The sequence below is a fragment of the Poromitra crassiceps genome, assembly GCF_964638095.1.
Source record: "Poromitra crassiceps genome assembly, chromosome: 14".
Classification (NCBI taxonomy): Eukaryota; Metazoa; Chordata; class Actinopteri; order Beryciformes; family Melamphaidae; genus Poromitra; species Poromitra crassiceps.
The window spans coordinates 20960443-20982497 of NC_139633.1; the positions used below are offsets into that span (position 1 = coordinate 20960443).

The 22055-nt window shown below is 42.6% G+C and overlaps 2 protein-coding genes across 6 annotated transcripts in view; both read right to left on the reverse strand.

Moving 5' to 3' along the window:
- Positions 1-49: 49 nt before the first annotated feature.
- On the reverse strand, positions 50-13341 carry myzap (myocardial zonula adherens protein). Of its 2 annotated transcripts, none has more exons than XM_083650424.1 (14): positions 12882-13341; positions 11991-12071; positions 7132-7218; positions 6047-6214; positions 5786-5878; positions 5541-5654; positions 5282-5434; positions 3912-4037; positions 3477-3605; positions 3233-3327; positions 3012-3117; positions 1889-1972; positions 1574-1635; positions 50-1473 (listed from the first exon to the last, which is right to left on the reverse strand). In XM_083650424.1, exons 1-14 carry the CDS (start codon positions 12945-12947, stop codon positions 1050-1052), a joined length of 1788 nt encoding a protein of 595 aa, XP_083506550.1. In that variant the 5' UTR covers positions 12948-13341; the 3' UTR covers positions 50-1049. The 2 variants fall into 2 exon arrangements, with proteins under 2 accessions (XP_083506550.1, XP_083506549.1); XM_083650423.1 differs by having other exon boundaries at positions 1574-1680.
- A 6596-nt stretch (positions 13342-19937) lies between these two features.
- cgnl1 (cingulin-like 1) overlaps positions 19938-22055 on the reverse strand; it is a 42935-nt gene continuing 40817 nt past the window's right edge. For 3 of the 4 annotated variants that reach the window (XM_083651060.1, XM_083651058.1, XM_083651059.1), the window contains exons 18-19: positions 21835-21998; positions 19938-21714 (exon numbers count right to left, since the gene is read on the reverse strand). In XM_083651060.1, coding sequence (XP_083507186.1) covers positions 21564-21714; positions 21835-21998 — 315 coding nt within the window. In that variant the 3' untranslated portion in view covers positions 19938-21563. The remainder of the gene's footprint in view (positions 21715-21834; positions 21999-22055) is intronic. The other variant, XM_083651061.1, reaches the window with a different exon arrangement.

Consider the following 22055-nt stretch of genomic DNA (forward strand, 5'->3'; position numbering starts at 1 on the left):
GTATTCGTGGTCTCCACTCTCCAATGAAACACTCAAGATGGTTGGGTACTACATATATAGTCTTTATTTTCCAAATATACATTAGCCTCATGTCATTAGTCACAATAGGATATGTATCATTCAGGAAAAGGCACATCATAAAGCTAGTCCTTCTTTGAACATAGTTCTGGCAGTGCAGACATCAGCTGGACAATACTTGTGCCTGTGGCTCAGGATTGGCAGTCACTTCTATAAATTCAGTATTTCCAAAGTTATTGTTGTGTGTGTGTGTGTGTGTGTGTGTGTGTGTGGTGTGTGTGTGTGTGTGTGTGTGTGTGTGTGTGTGTGTGTGTGTGTGTGTGTGTGTGTGACTGTGTGTGTGTGTGTGTGTGTGTGTGTGTGTGTGTGTGTGTGTGTGTGTGTGTGTGTGTGTGTGTGTGTGTGTGTGTTGTTTTATCATTAGCATATAAATGTACTTTACAATTTACGCAGTTGCCATTTTAAAGTGAATGACAGATGAAGTCCCACCACCAATATGGGATATCAGATAAGGTTGCTGACAAGGGTACAAAGCATAAATCAATAAATATTTTGTACATAATCTGGCAATAACAAAATAATATTTCATTTAATTTGTACAGCGCAAATATAAAACGATAGGAAAATACACACATAAACCATAAATATAAACCTTCATACATGGTTTGAATGCTCATACCTCCATGAGCCACACAAGTAGGCTATTCACTGTAAACAAAGCAAATACAATCCTTCAGTATATTATTTACAGGGCATACTATTTACACTCTACATTATGCAACATTGTATTCATTAATAGTGCATCATGTGCTAATGTAGGCTGAAAACCTCTCACATAAGCTTTGTTTACATGACCAACTGGAATCACAGTTTCCACCATATGTGATGTGACAGAGATGTGATCTGTATGCCTGTGTAGACAGGAAACCACAGGAATATGACTTTTAAGACCAGATATGTGTCACATGTGGTGATTTTTCTTTAATATATTCCAATTGGCAATGAAAATAAGACCAAAGAGAACAGATTTTTCAGGAGTTGTCAGTGTCACCTATCTTTATATTTTTTGTTATTTCCATAAGTTTCATGAACGGTGTGTAGATTTTAGATGGACTTGATCTCGGTCGAGACGACGATGGGGATGGAGTGGATTCTTCCAGACTAGATCCGTCTGTGCTGGACTGGACTGGGCTCACCGGATCAGATTCAGAGGGCTGTGGGCTTGTTAGTGTTCCTCTGGACATGGGGGGACTGCTGGACCGCAGAAACCGGCTGTACTGACCAGGATTGTACCTGAGTAAACTGGACTCCAGTCTGCTGGGAGGTGGGGTACTTGGAGTGAACGTCCTTGGTTGGGATGGGGATGCCAGGTAATGGTTTGGATGTTGCATGGGTTGAGATTCAGCTGGCTCAGAATGAACAGTAGGTTCCACATCATGCCTTTGCACTTCACTTCTGTGGACGCACAGACAGTAGAGTGAGAAGCAGCCTCAAGAGGGCGTGCCACACAACCGAAAGGTACTACATGTGGTTTCATTAACATAGGGCCTTTTACCTGGGGAGCAGATCACAGCCTACTCCTATGTCCCTGGTGTGCAAAACCTCTCTTGGCCTATTCTGTGTGGACATAAAATACTTCAGCTTGTCTTCTAATTCATTATTCTAGGAGGGAAAAGGAAAACAGGAAACAGCAGCGTCAGGTCAGATCCATGCAAACGACTGAAGTCGCTTTAAGTATGAAAGTGAATTGATAGGTATAGTGAAATGGCAAACAGAAATGCCACCCATGCAGGCATCTATAGCCATAGATCACCACACCACACCACAATAAGCCCATAAGGCAAGCAGTGAAGCATCGTCATCATCTTACCTCACACTCCACTATAGCAATTCTGTCCAGAAGCTCTGAGATGAACATGTCCTTCTGCGCAACTTGAGATCTAAGTGATTCAACCTTCACAAGTTCAAGAAAACAACATTTAATATAAAAGCAATGACAATGTGTTAGTCTGACCTTTGTCTCTGGTCTTATATAGGGATCCTAAAGATGAGCCAAAGAGGCTGTGAAAGATCAAACTTGAACAAGTGATTATTACTATTCAGTGCACAGGAAACACATTTCAACAAACTGTTCTGAAAAACAACATTTCAACAACTGTTCTGAAAAACCGTCGATTTAGATTGCGTTTTTTGAAACATGGTTGTCAGATTATTGACACCTTTTGTCGCAAAGTCTTTCTATTGTCTTATTCTTCTTTGCTAAAACTTCAATTGTCTTCAGTAGCCTACAACACTTTATGTAAAGCCCTCCATTACATGGAATATAAGCAATAACTGGTCTGCATGCAGGTTTTGTGCACTCAATAAGTGACCCTAATTTAGAGCTGCAACAATTAATCGATTAGTCGTTCGACAGAAAAATAATCGACAACTATTTTGATAATCGATTAATCGTTTTGAGTAATTTTTTAAGAAAAAAAGTCAGAATTCTCTGATTCGAGCTTCTTAAATGTGAATATTTTCTGGTTTCTTTACTCCTCTATGACAGTAAACTAAATATTTTTGGATTGTGGACAAAACAAGACATTAGAGGATGTCATCTTGGGCTTTGGGAAACACTGATCGACATTTTTTCACCATTTATTTTCTGACATTTTATAGACCAAAACAACTAATCGATTAACCGAGAAAATAATCGACAGATTAATCGATAATGAAAATAATCGTTAGTTGCAGCCCTACACTAATTCCAGTTTCGGTGCCTTTTGAGTTGGAGTAGTTCAGAAATTATTTACAGTAATTCATTCTACCCATTGTTGATTTAGGATCAGATTAGGTGCCTTTTATGTGCACATCTACACAAGATGGCTTTAGGCCACAACTGTAACTGTATATGTATCTAATATCCACCCATTATCAAAACATGGGCTGAGAACAGGAGACGTATAAGTGCATGACTGAGCTGTACAAACAGAAAAATAAATGCTCCTAACCTCCTCGATCATTCCTTTCACCTTCCTCTGCTGGCAGAACACCATGTCATTCAGATGCTTGATTCTCTCACGGAGATCCACTGCTTCCCCTTCAAGCTGTTTGGACCTAAGGGAAAACCAGGAGACAGTTCGCTCCATGTATACACAGATTACACTGCTGTTTGCACCCGGGACTCAAACCACTGCTTATGTTTGTGTATCTCTGGATATTAATTTTCTACCTCCTGGCCACAGTTGCATCAGTTGTGTCTGTGAGCCCCATCAAGCGGAGACGTTGTTCACAATCCTGGAGTTTGTTTTGGAGCTGACTCTTCTCCTATACAAAAAAGAAAAAGAAAAAGTCTATATTTTCAGCAAAAACAACAAAAACATGCTGTATGTATCTTTCCTCTTAAATGTTATAACTTGATGTTTTCCCCCATTAGCACAACTATGTAATAGTCAACTATTCAGCCTTTGCCTTACTTGTCCCATACAGTCCAGAAGACGCTCCACCTCACTGATCCTCTGATCCCTCTCAGCAATCTGGGCCGCTGCAATCTTAGCATTCTTCTCCGCTTCCTCTAGCCGCCTTATATACTCATCCAGCTGGGCCTGAGCAAAGAGAAATATGGTTCGGTTAGGATATGGAACTGGGTTTGTAAATCAAATGATCAAGAATTTCGTTATTTATCTTCATTTCTGGTTGTCAGTTGAACAGGTTTTTGCATTAGAGGGGAAACTCACCGCATTATCATCTTTGTAAAAATCTTTTGAGACGGTCCATGTTTTTATTCAAAATATTGTAATGTAGTCCTGAGACATCTATCATCTCATAAGTCTTTATTTTTTATTGGCATTTAATAAATGAGACATGCAGCAGTGAAGGGTCATGGATAAGGAGGACTGAGGAATGTAGACCTGCAGCTTTTCGATCTCCTCCCTGTGTTTCCGGTGCGCCTCCAGCAGCTTCTCTTCATGCTCCCTCTGCAGCCTGACTGTGACCTCCTGCACCGCCTGGCTGCTGGCGTCCTGTGAGGACTCCACCTGCACAAGCCACAGCACAAAGTCTTACAGTGCCTGTACAGTGGCATATTGACGCTATATGGGAGATTCAGCAGATACCTTATTTGCAAAGAGACAATCTGTTACAGCACTGTTAATTTTGACAGCGAATTTTGATTGAGTTTTAGTCATATTTCAGTCATCTGAAATGTTTTAGTTTTAGCCTAGTTTTAGTTGACTAAATATAAGATTTTAGTCGACTAAATCTAGTTTTAGTCGACTAAAACCTAGCATGTTTTTATTCATTTTCAGAAAAATGTCAATAGATTTCACTCATAGTTTTTTGTCATCACTACATTGTTTTTATTTAGTTTTCATCAGTGAAAATAGGTAGTCGATGAACATTTTTCGTCATAGTTTTCGTAGACGAAATTAACACTGTGTTACCTTTATCAATTCTATTGGGTGAAAATGATACTTTATTCAATTATCCCCATAGAGCTGAACAGTCACGTGACATTTCTTGATGGGGGGAAATCGAAAATTAGACGTTTATTTTGTTTTTTTGCTCCAACTGAAATGTGTTATGGTCACACACGATTCAGTAAGTCACGGGTTAGCTTGGTTCCAGCCTTAAAATATAGGATTTTTCAAAATGTCTATGGAGAAATGAACGGGGAACTCTCTTCCGGGGCAAGAAATGTCACGTGACTGTTCAGCTCAATTTGTTTAGAATTCTTTCAGTCCTGGAAACGGACCATTTCCCCCTCATCACTTGGACTGGAAGTGAAGCTGAAGTGTTCAGAACTTTCTGAGACTTTTCGGATAATTAAGAAAGTTAGAGAGTGAGATCAAATTGAACCTATCATTTCTCTGCTGGCTGCATCACAGCTTGTACCTCTCTCTGCCCTCGCAGCACTGCCCTCATGCCCTCATCAAACACTCTTATGCAATCGGCCATTTTAGCACCCACTTGTCTCTTGTGTCAGAGTAGGTGTGTGTGTGTGTGTGTGTGTGTGTGTGTGTGTGTGTGTGTGTGTGTGTGTGTGTGTGTGTGTGTGTGTGTGTGTGTGTGTGTGTGTGTGTGTGTGTGTGTGCGCGCGCGTGCGTGCGTGCGTGCGTGTGTGTGCGTGCATGTGTGTGTATGTGTGTTTGTGTGAGAGAGAGAGAGAGAGAGAGAGTGGGAGTGAGTGAGTTTCGGGCGTGTATGTGTGTGTTTGTGTAGGTGTGAGTGAGTGTGTGTGTCACGTGTGTGCACAGGCGCTTGTGTTGATGTCCAGGATTACCTGTCGTTTCAAGGTTTGGTTTTCAGCTTGAGCAGTGGCCAACTGCCTCTCCCTCTCCTTCAGCTTCTCTTCCGTCTTCTCACAGGTGCTCCGCCATCTCTTCACCTCATCCCTCATGTCCACTCTGTTGTGACAGTGCTCCAGGAGGGATTTCTGCAAAGGAAGCTACGTTTTATTCATCACGCCAAGCCGCGGCGTAATGGCACGCAGCTGCTGTCACCACGCAGGCCTTCTGGCTTCAGTGACATTGATTGCTTACCTGCAGGCCGATGTTCGCAGATATGAGCGAGCTGTTCATCTGATCAAAGCTGTCCATGGCCGCACTCCGAACCTTCACTTCTGCCTCCAGACTCCGCCGAGCTGAATTGGCAGTCTGCAGAAACACACGGCACACTGCGTTTCCATCAACTATTCACATCTTACCATTCACGGATTAGAAGTGGATGAAGGAGTTTCGAGCGACTAGCAACCATAGTCACATGGCACTACTGCGTATGTCATTACCCTGATTTCTTGCGACAGCTTCTGCATCGACTGCTGCATTCCTCCAAACTGTCCGTACATCCGCTCTCTGACCTTCTCCAGAGAATCTCTCACCTTTTGCGACAGAGAACATACAAATGATCTGTCGATTGCGAGCGGGCGAGTGGGTGCTAAGTCAGACACTTGAGTACAACTTGGCAGGTGAACGGACAGGAAGGCCCTGCCGCGCGCTCCTCTCCACAAGCGGCTTCGACGTCACTCGTCCCGTCGGTCTCCACTCACCTCCCTGATGTACCTCATCTCATCCTGAAGGTGATTGACCGACCACTCGTGCGCCATCACCTCCTGCTGTCTGTCCGAGCTCGTCCTCTGCACCACACCATACACCTTGGGCCCATGGTGCTGCTGCGGCGAGGTCTCTGGCACCCCATTGGTTATGGCTCCGAGGTGCTGAGGGAGACAGGATCGCCCAGGTCAGGTTTCTGTAGCCACCCTCCACCGGGGCTGTCTGACACTGTCACTGTGTTTGTGCATTTCTGCGCTTGTGTGTGTGTGTGTGTGTGTGTGTGTGTGTGTGTGTGCGTGTGTGCGCATGCTCTTGTAGGTGTGCGTATGTGTGAGTGGGGGGACTCGTGCACGCGCGTGCATATGGGCACTTTGCAGAGATATTTTCCGCTGTGATGCTGAGCACTCAAAACAGGAGGTTGGGAACTAGCAACTACAAAAAAAAAAAGTGCAGGGTGCATTGAGGGTGTCGTGTTTCTGCAACCCAGTACAGGAGCTGCTGCCGCTGTGGGCCTATTGTCCCGCCTCTCTATCAGGCATGCACACCAGCACCGGAGTAGTGTAGCACTTCAAACAAGGCAATAACAAAGCAAATGACAATACAATTGATCTGCGTAGTACTGTATTAATTTCTATGAATATTTCAAAGCGGTACAACGGGAAGCAAATATTTACTCTGGAAAGGAGGAAAGAACAATGAATTCCGGATATTTGTGATGGCTTATCTTACATATCATCTTATCTGTTTTCTGCAGAGAAGAAAACATTTCCTGACCCCTTTGTTATGACCGCACCTCTGAATTCATTTGCGTTCTATAAAACTCAAAAGAGACAATAGAGGCATGAAGCCTGTTATATTAATCGACTAACAAAGCATCTGTTTATGTTGAAGATCCAGTACAGTAAACAGGGCTGAATACATTATTAATGATAGCATGAAAGCAGACGCATGCACAGAGAATGAATGTGGTTTACCACAGATTCACGACAAAACGCCGATGTAACACCTGCTGAAGCACGGCAAATATCCCTCATTGTGCCATAGCTATCCTTCATGCGCTGGATGCGGCTGTCTACTGTACCTGGTCAGGTGACTCCCTGCCAGCTGGCCTTTCTCTCTGGATCAGCCCATTTCTCTTCTTCCATGTCCCATTGACAACCTTGTCATCCTGCAGAGGGGAACAAATAGTCACGCTCATTGTTGGGGGTGATGTTCCTCGTTCCACGGCTGCACGGTTCAGATGAAAATGTTGATAACCGTTATTCTTTTGTGAAGACATTCCACAGCAGCACTAGAAACTTGTTTATGTGGCAACGACTGCTTCATCTCTTGCTTCATCTCTCTTTCAACCACATCACAAATGCAAACAAACAACATTCTGTGCCCACTAGATTTCCATTTCGATTTCAACATGTTAGTTTCAATCCCCTTAAGTCACTCCATAGGTGACAACAGTCACTCAGACACATGCACGCACAGGCGCGCGCGCACGCATGCACACGCACACGCACCCACACACACACACACACACACACGCACACACACACACACACACACACACACACACACACACACACACACACACACACACACACACACACACACACACATTCATACCTGGAAATTGAACAGTTACTAACAACCACATCTGATCTGCTGGCCACTGATCAGTAGCCTGGGTAAACCCAGCCTCCACGTGACCTCTATCTATTATAGCACATATATAGAGGTCACGTGGAGGCTGGGTTTACCCAGGCTACTGATCAGCTCCACTGGAGCGGATGGGGTTAAGGGCCTTGCTCAAGGGCACCTCAGTGGTGGTAATGAGGGCGGGGCAAGCATGGCATGTCACTTTTCTCACCCAGATTGATCTTGCCGATCCCGTGGATTGAACCTTTGACCTTTGACCTTTAGGCCACCACTGCCCAATCAAATGCGGGGGGAGAGGGGGTCGCGGGGGGGGGGGGGGGGGGGGGTTGGGGTTCCATCCGAGATATCTTGCTAGCAGTCTTTAAACCAGGAGAGGGAAAGTGTTCAAAGATAACCTCTGACGTCTTCTTCTGGAGGAGATAGAAATAGCTTCTCCTCTAAGCATGAAGCTCAGCCACCAGGACCTCTTGCCTGGAGAAGGAGGAGGCGTCAGCCCCCATCCAGCAGAGATAAGAGTGAGGAGGAAGTTGAACAATGAGGCCAGTGTTGTCTCTCTTGGACAAGGCAGAGCTTCACGTTTCTCCACCACTCGATGCACAGAGGACATGCTGTTGAGAAGTGGCCATGGGGCCTTCTCATACAGTAGGCGGGCCGCACATGTGAATTCCAACAGATGGGAGAGAAGAATAGCCATCATTATGCTTTAACAGCACTAGGGCCTGCTGCTCTGAGAGCTCAATATAACAACGCTGTGTCTATTCCACTTTGAATATCACCTGTGAGGAAGGTGTCGTTTCCCTCCAAATATTTGACCATGCTGGTAAACGATGTTTACCTGGTTTTGTGGCCGAAACTATACAGCCACGTCATCTTGAGGAAGGAGCTATCGGTATGTGTGCAGCACATACTTTTCTTTCTTCTTTTTTTTTGGCAGGGGGGCGGGGTGGTGGAGCCTGGAGGACCTATGTAATCATGTAAAAATAGAAAGACACTCAAAGAGTCCACTAACATGTAATCTGTCAATGCAGTGTCAACATTTTACCATGTCATTTACTAGCTTTGCCACATGGTCTGACCTGACTGAAGAATTGACTCCTAACCTTTTGGATTAGTCAGGGGTGGGCAACATTTTTTTCCAGAGGGCCATACTGAGTTACATCAAGTAAGCGAAGGGCCACACATTGGAGATCATACCTGCCAACACGTGGGAGTCTCCATATTTTTAACCCTCTCTCCCGTTGTGATTGATCATTTCTTGTTAATCTCCCGATATAATAGTGATACAAATCCAATGGCTGTAGCAGATGAGATAACATAATTCTGCCTTTTATTGAGTTTTTGGGGGTTGTTTTGTTTTTCTTTGAGGACCATGGAGGCCGGATTGCGGGCCAGGTCCGGCCCTGGGGCCGCATTTACATGTGTGGATCAGATCCTTTTTTGCTTCCCTTAGGACACACGCACACACACGCACACACACGCACACACACACACACACACACACACACACACACACGCACACACACACACACACACACACACACACACACACACACACACACACACACACGCACGTGGAAGTTGTGTTTCAAAACAAAGACCCTCTCATGTAGCCCACTGGACTGAATCGCACTTGGAAGAGACTTTCTTTGGTGCAGCCATTGTAGCGACACATCCAATGCTGTGCAGGCAGACAAACTGTTCTACATGTAAGACGTGTGTGTGTGTCTGGCCTCCCTGCATGTCAGTCTCATGGTGCAGATGCATTACGTTGCATCTAGGCCATAGTCACCGGCAGGACTGTGTCCCACGATGTGTCAGGTTGCAAGACACGCCCTTTTTAATTTGATGGTTTATAACCACTTTTCCCACCGTCTTTGCTGAAGCACAATATATCTCAGGCATGGGAAGTGCTGGTCATTTCCTTCCTCCTAGTGCATTAATAACCTTGTCTTGTCTTTTTCCTCTTTGTTTTTCATCTTTCATTACAAAGTCCCAGACATTCACTATGGGAGTGACCTATATTTTACATTCCTACAGATTACATCTGACTTCAGCCACTGAGCAGCTCCCACAGAGATGTGTCTAAAGCACATTGGCTTGCTCAGCAAAAACCCTCCCTGTATAAATAACGGCGGTAGCACTTTACAATAAGGGTACATTAATTAACGGTTTAGTTCATGCTTATTAATGCTTAATAAGCTTATTAACTAATGCTTAGCGTTAGGTAACTCTCTAAACATGACCTAACCCTAAACTATTAAATAATGTATAAATTAATCCTTAGTTAACATTAGTAAATTATTACTAGACACATGAGTTAACTTTGATGTACCCTTACTGTAAAGTGTAATACCATAATAGTCCAAAAGGTGCCCTAGCTGGTGCTTTTGAATACTGACCAGGCATTTAAACAACAGACTTACGCGTCACTACACTACTAGCTACAGGGGGCGGCACCTGTATTTATCATACTCTCTACTTTTCCTACAACTTGCTAAGACCATTTTCATGGCAATCTTGGCCTATAAAGCTGATGGGCTGTAATCATTCATTAATATCATACGCAAACACAATAGCCAGAGTGCTTGCCCTTCACATGTGATCACATGTGATCACATGTGATCAAGTGCAAAAACACATGTGATCGCATGTGATCACATGTGCTTTTTTTGCACATGTGCAATTTCACATGTGTTCACATGTGAAAACGTTAAATTTCACATGTGAAACATGTGCTTTGCCCATGGGAAGCGTGTGGTTTTGGAACGTTTTCACATGTGAAATGTGTGAAACCCATGTAAATTCCCATGTGATTACATGTGAAACCCATGTAAATGTTGTTTTCCACATGTGGAAAACATGTTGCTATACAACATGTGGCAAAACATGCTATCACATGTTATAACATGTGATAACATGTTTTCCAAATGTGAAAATGTTCCAAAACCACACGCTTCCCATGGGTTTCACATGTGTTCCACATGTTTTCACACGTGAAATTTAACTGGTGTCCACATGTTTCACCACATGTGTCCACATGTCCACATGTGAACCTCATGTGTTTTTTCTGTAAGGGATGGTCTTGTTGTTTGTGATGTCTGCAAAAAAGGCATGACTCGCACAGCTGGCTGGGGTGCAGCAGACTCGCCCCACTGTCCTCACTGAACACACACTGCAGCGGTGCACATCTGCTTCTTCTCCTCTGTATCTCTGCTGCATGGTCACTCTTGACCAGACTGTCATCTGCCTTCCATTCCAATAGTCGCGGTCACACCCTCCCAAAGGGAAACGTGTTCCACGACTACACCAGGCCGCTATCAGCTGCACTGTGACATTCAGTGTGGGAGCGCGGTGATTAGAGGAACACTGTGTGTGTGTCTGTGCACCGTCATCCCCCAGGCCAAGGTACACAGAAGATAGACCATGTCTTCTGTCATGTTCCTGCATATCCATGTAAAACAGCAAAACCTCCCCAAGTATCGCACACAGCTCCCACGCACTGTCAACCACTGACATCACCCTACCAGACCACACATACTGAACACAAATAAAGGCAGCGCCACCTATATGCAAACACCAATGTAGCCCGCAGTGTGTGCTCACAGTCATAATTCACAGGCTCCCTGTACATTGCGGTTGAGAATAACATACTGTACTGTGCATAACTTAAGAAAGCAACTTTTAGTTGTTGTCAGTTAGTTTGATGTTTGCATATAGTTGCCAAGGTTGTGGTGGCAAGGTGAGATAAGAAAGTGAGATGCCAAACGTAATGTCTGTTCAGCAAATTGACAGTAATACTTTCTCCTGCATGGGCTAGATTTACAATACAAAGTCGGCGTAGCTCTTTGAAGAAAACGCGAAACAGCTGTGTGTGTGTGTGTGTGTGTGTGTGTTATATAGGCACACACCCTCCATTGTTATGATTGCATAAGTGGGGCAGATGACAAAACACATAAATCTCAGTGTTCTACCATTTCTCTGTCTACCTATCTGTACTGTAGAGAGTTAATGTTGCTTTTATCATCTGTACTGTAGAGAGTTAATGTTGCTTTTATCATCTGTACTGTAGAGAGTTTTATCAGCGCCGGACCAAAGCACATCACACTTGATGGCTATGTGTGGTTATTGATTTGAAACTTGAGAGAGGCACACCACTTGAGCTGGTTTGTTGACCTTAACAGAGTTGAACTTGAAGAAATGTGGTTTGAATTTAACTCTATCCACTGAAATGTGACCTATCTGTAAGCTATCTTGTAGAATTTCAACAAAGAGGAAGATATAAAAACTTACTGTGCCTGTGTTTGTAGTCTTTGGCTCCTTCTTCCCATTCTCTGCAGCATGTAGAGTCAGGCGGAGACGTCTGACACTCCTCTGAGAGACAAGAGCAGACACAAGGCACATTTTATTCTCCATCAGTGCATTACATATTATCATCAGAAAAGATTCAAGCGTTTGCACTGATACTCAAGCACGGAAACGTTCATGGTGGACAAATCTAACAGAACTCAACAGTCTTCTACCATGGGTTTATTTAGCCTACAGACTGACAACAGCAGTAGACTGCAAACAAACGTTATGTAAATGCTCTGAAACTGAACGTTTCACATGTCCTGTTTAATGGCTGCTTTGTTCAGTAAACTAAGTTGCCACCAGGTAAACAAACAATTCATGCAATATTTTTTGAATGTTCTTATTTTTAAGATGTTGTCAGAACATAATGTATTTTCTGTTTGCAGTGGTTAGATTACATGCTCAGTTTATGTTGACATATATTTCAATAGCCATCTATGGGGATAATAATAATAAGTGTAAATGCCAGTTTAGCCGAGTGTTTTATCACTGAGAGAGCTGTTTAAATAAACATGACAGCCCTGCCTCCCGCATTCAGCTCTCATTACATGGTCTCGCATGTGAACACAGTCTATGACAAACATGGACTTCTAGAAGATCAGTGGACAGAGGAGGATTAGCTGGGATGTGCACATGCTGTGGAAATGTATCTAAACACATGCAGATATGAAAGTGGCCATAGACTTAAAAAGCAACAGGGGAGAAACAGGATGGAAGAGAGAGAGAAAGAGAGAGAGAGAGACATTGGACTAAAGTGCAAAATAGTAGACAGTGGGAGGGAGAGGGGAGAGAGAGAGAAATGGGGGGGGACTGTTCCCTGGGACTTCATACCTGGGACTCTGGAGAGTCTTCTGTGGTGGTGGTGCTGACTGTCCCAGGCGAGCCGAAGCGAAGCATGTCTCCTCTTGTGTCCACTCCTCGGTTCTCTTCCTCTCCCCTCTCCGGCCCTCCCACCCTTCCTCTCTCTCGCTCTCTCTCTCTCTTTCCTGAGTTCTGCTCAGACTCACAGAGCGACCATCTGCCCCCCTTTGCCCCGGCCAGGGAAGAGGAGGGGAATTCCAATGCTTGTGTGCGTCCGTCCACACCGGGCCTGCTGAGCCCCCCTGCCTCTGTCTGCGTGAGAAGGTGCGATCCAGATCCTGCAGCAACACAGAGCCAACTATGTCATTGTCCAAGTCCAGCCAGACTGCTGCTCAATCCACCTGGCTGTCAGGGTTGTCAGTCAGTCACCCAGCAACCACACTGCCTCTCTCTCTCTCTCTCTCTCTGTCTGTGTGTGTGTCTCTCTCTCTCTGTCCTTCCCATCAGACCTGTCGGGCCACATTTCCCCTGCTGTGTGCCTCTCCTTGCCCTCAGAGCAAGGCTTTCTCAGGGCGGGTCCTCTGACTGGGGCAGGTGGGGCAGGTGGAGCACATCTTATCTGACTGCCTAATAAGAGAAGCTGCTAACTCTCAACAACAATAACACCACAGAGGCGTAATCCACTGAGTAATCCATTCACTGTCATGTCACTGTCACTGTCTGTCATGGGTATATAGGGTCTATATAGACAAAGCCTTTTTAAGGGAAGATTTAAGGGGAAAGTATCTATAACATTCATTTTCTTTATCACATAGGCCTACTACTGTATCAATATAATATTTACTGTGCTCATGAACAATATAAACACACATAAACATGCGCTCAGGCTCTCTGTTCTTGTGTCAAGAGCTTGGTCAACCAATTTGAGAGTGAACATATCTTTCCCACAGTGTCTAATATTCCAATGAAATCAGTATAAATATATGTTTATTCTGTTTTGTTTTGTGTTCTGTGTTCCTTGATAACTGCTCCAAGCTTATATATTAGGATTGATAAATGTATGCTTTCTATAAGATTTACATAGAATAAGACCAATACATTATAAGTGACAGTATGACAAGCTTAAATTGTATTAGTTATAATATAAATGGTCTTAATAACCCAATTAACAGGAAGAAATTGGTAGGTCAATTAAAGAAAATGCATTGCTCTATAGCATTTATCCAAGAAACTCATTTATCAATAGCCAAACATAGCAAACTGAGGAGGGATTGGGTGGACCAGATATACAGTGCCTCCTGTCACACGGGCAAGAAGAGAGGAGCGGCCATTTTATTTCATAATTCAATTCAATTCAACGCTTTATTCCGGACACAGAGGCAGTCCATAGTACAGTACAATAAAAAAACTACAAAACACAATAAAAGACAGATGGATACAAAAAGTCTGTTTTGTTTTGTTTTGTTTTACCAAAAGTTAAGGAAATTTCAGATGACCAGGGCAGATATGTCATGGTTTTTGGATCTACTGAAGGAGTAGATTTCACTTTTCTAAATGTATATGCACCAAATGAAGACTGTCCCAACTTCTTTAAACATAATAGCCTCACTTTTGGCTCGTAATGCCAAATGTATTATTATTATAGCTGGAGATTTTAATTGTGTGCTTAACTCAAAATTAGACAAACTCCCTCCGGACAGTGGACCTATGGCAAAAAAATCTAGATCGCTGAATGCAATGATAAAAGAATTTGGACTTATTAGATGCATGGTGTTTTCATCATCACAGGCAGAAAGACTTTACCTTCAGGTCGGGGGTCCATGGCAGTTATTCTCTGACTTCTTTTGTATTTCTAAGTAAGATATAAAGTAACAAGGTTGAATCCTGCAGTATTGAACCAATGATCATCTCAGACCATCATGTAACTCTTCAATTTAACCTCGGAACTAATAAGACCTTTAAATATTGGCGGCTCAATGTATCCATGCTGTCTGACTCTCATACGGGAGAGGATATGTAGAGAACTGAACACCTATTTCCATCTCAATAATAACGGGGAGGTTTCATCACCATCAGTTTTATGGGACTCGCCATAGACAGTAATGAGAGGAAAGATCATCTCGATATCAACCGCCTTAAAGAAACAGTGACTCGAAAAAGAGCCAAATCCAGAAAATGAGATTAAAACATTAGAGAGGAAACATAAACAGTATAGAACCGAGGAAGACCTCAATGCTCGACAAAATTGTAGACAAAAATTGGATGAGCTGTTGACATATAAAGCAGAGGGGGCCCTCAGATTTACAGGCCGGACCTACTATGAGATGGGAAATAGGGCAATAAGCTGTTGGCATTCCAACAGTTTTTTCTCTTACTTGTTTGAGATAGTCCCGTAAAGAATACTGTTCGATAAATATCCCCCACCCCCCCCCCCCCCCAAACTGATCCATATCAAACTGTCAGAAGAGCCCAGTGTTCAAGGAACATTATTATTACATTGTTATTAACATTATAACATTGTTATTACTACAACATCTGGCACTTTTACGTTTTGTGTTCATGTCTTTTGTTACTGTATTCTATTGATTGTTTTGACTGATGATTGTATTGTTGTAAACTGTTGTATGCTGCTGTCTGAACAGGGTCACACTTGTGAGACATTGAGACCTCGGTCTCAATGTGATTTTACCTGTTTAAATAAAGGCTAAATAAAAAAATAAAAATTATGTGTTTGTGTTTGTTTGTCATTATATGTGACTGTATGTGAATTAATATAAAATAAAACAAGTTAAAAAAAGAAGAAGAAATCAGTATAAATAAAGCCAGAAGCAGGACCAAGGTATAGGGAATAGTACTAAATGTGGTGCCTTGCTGTAATAAATACCACCTGTACTGTACAGTGAGTCAGTAGCAAGGTTAGGCCACGCATCTGTTGCTTCTGTAGGCCATGCATTATTCATAGTGTTGATAGTGGAGGGGAGTGAAAGGGAAGACAACAAGGCAACATTATTCATTTATATTTACATTATTAATGTTAATGTTTACTGCCGCATAACAATGTCTTCTCAAACCAGCTTGGGTTTTACTATATTTTAATGGAATTAGTTGAATTTGTCCCCATCTTTTTATATTGAACATAAAAAGACATTCTGTCAAACACAGGCACACTCCCTTAAGTTACAGCCAGATCACATTCCTATAGTATGGATGGCCTGCAGTCACTCCCTTTTCATAGAAACTAGAAGCACAACACAGGAATGGGGAATCAAGTTGAAGACTCAAGTTGCCTAGCAGCAATACAGTGTGGATAGTTTATTATTTCTCAACAAAGATCCATTGTACGGCTACATAAAAATAGTTAAGTTATTCTGAAAAGAAATTCTACGAACAATATGAGAGGTATTCTCGCAGGGCTAGAAGGTTAATTAGTAACCAGACATCAAACAAATGGGCTATTTACTTCTGCAATCAGTGAGTCAGCCACTCAGCTGGGCCCCCGTCCAAATCCAATGTCGTGTGGAAATCCTCTGTCATATAAACATGTCAGATTTAGTTCCCTTCTGCCCTGACTGTAGGCCCCTGTAGGCACTGTAGGCCTATTGTAGCCTACAGGCCCACTGTAGCCTACACCACTGTAGCCTACAGGCCCATTGTAGGCTCTTCTTTTGTGTGAGAGGATCTTGATTAACAACTGACAAGTCCACCAGGCCGGTCTTACAAGAATTACCAGATTTGCATGGAGTAAATCTGCATGGAGTGACTGTCCAAGCAGGACTAAGGACTCCTTTACCCAGCTGTTTTACCACAGCTACTGTTCCTTTACCCAGCTGTTTTACCACAGCTACTGTTCCTTTACCCAGCTGTTTTACCACAGCTACTGTGTGATATTTTAATTCATGCCAACAAACACATGAGCAAAATGTGCAGTAGCTGCCAGGTGAAGATTATGGCTTTATTTTGTCTCAATATTGTGTGTTGTGTGTTGTTGTATATTCTACTATTCTTTGTTGCTGCATGCAGGTTACAGTAAAGGTTTCTGATCCTCTCCTCTCTATAGTGCACTGTTGCTTAACTACTTTTGCTGTTGTAACCAACAACAATAGCTTTTGTCTCATCACTATGGAATCCTGCTTTTTTGGCAATTACCTAACAGAGGAGCACCGTTCCCCCTGTTGACAGACAGACACGTATTACAGAGCTGTCTGTGATGGACTGTCACTGTTTCACAACGATGCACTGTCTGTCGTCAGGACTCTCTGTCCAGGCATCCCAAACAGCAAAGCACACCAGTTAGGCCATGTTCACATTACAGGCAAATCCGATTTGCTGCTAAAGTTGTTAATCATCATTATCTTGATTGGTTTCCCAAATCTGATTTGGGAGTGTGTCCGCACTTCCACAAATCTGATTTGGGCAAGTGTTCAAGTCGGATCTGTGTGTCCAGATACAATGAGCCAATGAGCCAACATACAATGTTTCTGGCAGTGTTTGCATGTCTGCTCTCTGCTCTTCAAGTCCCCCGCCCCCTGCAAAAGACACTCTCAAATCTGATTTGGGTGATCAGCGCGTCCACACTGAAGTCACATCAGTCGAAAGCAGATTGGGAACTACCTCCATATGTGGTTTGGGACAAGTGACACAAATCAGACTTGGAGCGTCCAGACTCATAAAACCAATCTGGATAGAATCATTAATAGGTCATTAAAGTTCACAAATCAGATTTGGCCTCCTAGTCTGAACATGGCCTTAGACACTTGTGCCTATGTGATGAGAAACCATGAAAGAGGTTGTCTTGATTCAAGGATTTTGCATTTCTGAAGAGCTCCACATGATCTTCTCAGCTGATTCCAGTTATGAAAACAAGCTTTGTAACTTTATCCAAATTAACTCAGCTATGGCAAATATTCTGTCGATAAAAAAGCCAATATATATTACAGTGACTCCTAACATAGAAGCCCTGACAGCAGGTTTTTCCTGCTGTACTTAACGCATTCATCGCCTCCAGTCTTCCGCAGGATTTTCAGTTTGGTGTGTCTGCGGAGAACCTGCAGAGTAACTGTCATCTCTGTATCTCTTAAACACACAATAAACTGTGATGGGTGTTGCTGTGAATGTAAGTTTTATGAATGTCATCGGTGAATTCAGAGGAAACCTTTGGACCAAAGCATATCGGTATAGCTTAGAAAAAACAGTAAAGTAATCTATTCTGATAGCCTATGCTACGATATGCTACTCGTGAAACCAGCCATATATTATAATCACTCACAAAATTCTTATCTAGCTTTTAATCATAAAGCTGGAAGTGTTTTGGGAGTTCTGGCTGTTGGAGTGGGAGTTGGCACTCTCTCTCTCTCTCTCTCCCTCTGGGTCTATCGGGGGCCTGCCTGACAGCCCGGTTGGGTGATGAAGGGCAGCTGCCAGGAGCCACTTACAGTTCATCAACTGTTTACCACGTCATTATGAATGCTCATACACAGAAAAGTTATAATGGGGCACATCAATAAGCATATGGCTTTCCATCAGCAATGTAAACTTTTTTTACTCACCAAAGTGTCTCAAATGTACAAATCATTATTTATCTGACCTCAAACATGGACAAAATATGTAGATCTCCATTTTGTAAATCTATTCTCACATCTATCTTCTATTAGTTCTTTGCTTTTAAAATCCTAACCAAGGAACTTGAACACACAACAGCCACAACAGGCGTCATCTACTCATGACTTGTATTCAGTGCCTACAAAATAACTACAGCTAGGGGGCAGCACAGTATCACGCAACTGTTTCCATGGTCACAAGTTGCTTTTTTGTGTCTTTGATTTTATTTTATTTGACGGTTACAAATTGAAATACAATATACTGAACAAAGTACAGACACGGATCTCAAAGAATAACATCAAGGATAAAGCACAATAAAGTCAAGACTTATTTCCATTGTGGTCCTTGGTGTCCAGTTGGCAGTTAAAGCTACATTGAAGTGCCAGAGCTGAAGCTGTATGTCTTCTACTGAGAAACAACAATGAGAGCTCTATGTGAAAAAGACTATAGTTATAGTTAATAGTCTAAATCTATAATTGTATTGCAGAGAACACCCACATCTCCCTCCATGACAAACTTAGTATTTTATATTCACGCGTGTTAATGTTTCTCAGCTGTCTTTCCCCCCCGTTTCCCCCCTGAGTCAATCTGCATGAAGTCAGTCAAGCACATCTAGGAATTCGAGGAATGATCACCTTGTTAAGCAGCGTACTCAACTCTTCCTTCTTCCCGGGCTCTGCAGCTCCTATAGGTTGCTGCTTGGCTTGACAGAGAAGAGAGAGAGATAATGCCATTGCACTTAAAGGGTTGATTTGTTTGTTCGCCACAGAATGGCAACAAATGAAGGTCATGACCCCGAGAACAATAGGCAGACGGCCTTGTTAGGAGGATAAGAAAGCCTCGTCTCTTCGCCCATTTTTCTGCTGTAGTCAGCTGTAAAGCCGCCTATAAAGAACATCTTCATATGGGGCCTCTACGACCCATCCACCCCCCCCCCCCACCTCCATCCCCAACCCCCGTTCCCCCCTCTCAACACCACAGATCAATTCTCTTTTTTACCCCAGGGATTGAAGCAGGCTATAGAGCTCTGTGGTGATGTGCTCAGGTCTCAACACAGGACATTATGCTTTGTGTTTCGCCCGATTGAGCAGATGAAGAACTGCTATTGAGACAGCTGCTTTGATCTGTCACAAAAAAAGGATGAGTAAAATAGAGCTGCAATGATTAATCAATTAGTTGTCAACTATTAAATTAATCGCCAACTATTTTTGATAATCGATTAATCGGTTCAAGCATTTTTTTTTTTAAATAAATAAATAAAGATTCTCCGATTCCAGCGTCTTAAATGTGAATATTTTCCGGTTTCTTTACTCCTCTCTGACAGTAAACTGAATATTTTTGGGGGTTGTGGACAAAACAAGACATTTGAGGACGTCATCTTGGGATTTGGGCAACACTTGGCGACATTTTTGTCATTTTGTGACATTTTATAGACCAAACAACTAATCGATTAATCGAGAAAATAAATAGCAGATTAATCGACAATGAAAATAATCATTAGTTGCAGCCCTACAGCAAAGTCAGTTTAGGGGCATCAAGTGCAAAGACACCATGCAGAACCCAGTCAAATCTGACATAACAATTCCTAACTGCTGTAAATCCTAAAAGAAATGTATCAGTTGCCAGGATTTATTATTGACCAAGACAATAAGCGTATGAGATTAACTAAGAGTAACTTTTATTTTAGTCTCAGCAGGATGTTTAGTCTCAGAAACATACACGTGTACAGAGAGGTAGTGGCATTGGAATTCTTGTGAATCCACTCTCCCTTCACAGGCATCGGACTCGGCCACCTTCAATAAAGAGCCAATAGAGAGTGCAAAATCATCACAGCGTAGAGAAAAGATCGATTGTCAGTTCAGTTCATCTCATCTGAAGAAGTTCCCTCATTCAGTTAAGTCGCACAGGAAAATTAGAGGAGGTACACGGATGCAGTTTACAGGTTCTGCGCGGCCTTATGCACACAGTGGCACATTTCAAATACACGAGGTCAAAAAAAAAGAAGACTTATACCATGTTCAATATTAACACTGAAAAAAATTACCACAGATATACAACTAGCTTCTCAAATCATAACGTCTCCAGTTTAAAAACGTCTCCAGAGATGAAATGCTATTGCTTTGTTCAATGCTGTAACTGCTAGGAATTCAATTCAGAATCACAGACCATCAATAATTAACAGAAGTAGAAAATATATAAGAAGGTTAATTTGAGTATCTCCATATGATTACAGGAAACACACACACCCTTTTCCAGTATGCTTAATGAATACTGTAATGTCTATTAATATTATGAGTCAGAAGCCTGGTAGAATTCCAAGTTATTTCTCTGTCGATTACAATTTTGTGGATGAGTGACGAGTCAACAAATGATATAAAATAATATAAAAAAGGATGTGTACAAAATCCCTCATACATACTTCCCTAAAAAGCCTCACTGAACCAGGCTTTTGTATTTTCAACTGTGAATAAATAAAAACATCTTGGCTGAACTTGAACCTGTTTAAGTCCTGGCACTCTGCACTTCATATCATCGGATTCATCCTTCATTCATTACAAAGGCACAACATTATTGGAATGAATAATTCAAAAAGGAATATTCAAATTGTAATAGTTTCTATCTGATATATGCATATACATATATGCAAATTTAACATATTTGATAAGCATAAAAAGTAGGAGTTAATAACTTCATATTGTTTGAATAGGCAGTATTGGCTGTTTTGCTTTACAGTGCATTAAAGGGTGCGCTTTTAAGTTCACTAATGCTAAATTAATCATTGACAAGCGGGTGTGATTCATTAGTTAAGGGGAAATCCACTTAGAACAGGATTCACATACAGTATATTATTCTATGATCTTGGATAGTCAAGACCTGACATGGGAATGTGAACAAACCTAGAAAAAAAGTTAAGATTCTTTTCAGGTTTGATTAACAGGAAAAATATTTGAACTCCACCCACCCTGTCGAATCTTCACATGGTTGTTTCAGAGTAATATGCACGATCCTCCAAAAGCACAAAATGTGTTCATTTCAGGAGGGATTTCCAGCCATTTGGTCCAACAGGGCATACATATAGTATGAAGCAGCTTGAGTCATGGCCTCAGTGTTGGTCTACAAAGTGAAGGTGGACATGATGTTGTCCTGACTCGAGGAGCGCTTATAACCGGAGGATGACCTGAAGTACGTCTCCCCGTCGGTGCTGATGTCATCGTCGTCGTCGTCATCCAGATTGTTCAGCAGGGGAGCGGAGTTGGTCTTACGCCTTCAGTGAGAGACACAGAGATGATTAGAAAGATGGTACCCAGTGTGGCGGACACACATGCATGTTAATCTCAAGCATTTTCTATTCTATTAAAGAAACCTTCTTAAAAAATGTGTTGACCTCATCTCACTTCGCAGGGCTTTGAGCTGACTCTGGAGCTGCTCATTAACCTCCTGCTGCTCATCCAGGTCTCTCTGCAGCTTCTTCTTGCCGTGCTCCAGCCGGTCGATCTCCTCCTCAGCCTCGTCCATCTGCCTCTTCAGGGCCTTCAGACGCAGGTTCAACTTCCAGAGGAAAACGGCATGCCGTGGGTTAACACGGTCGACGATCCACACAGGAAA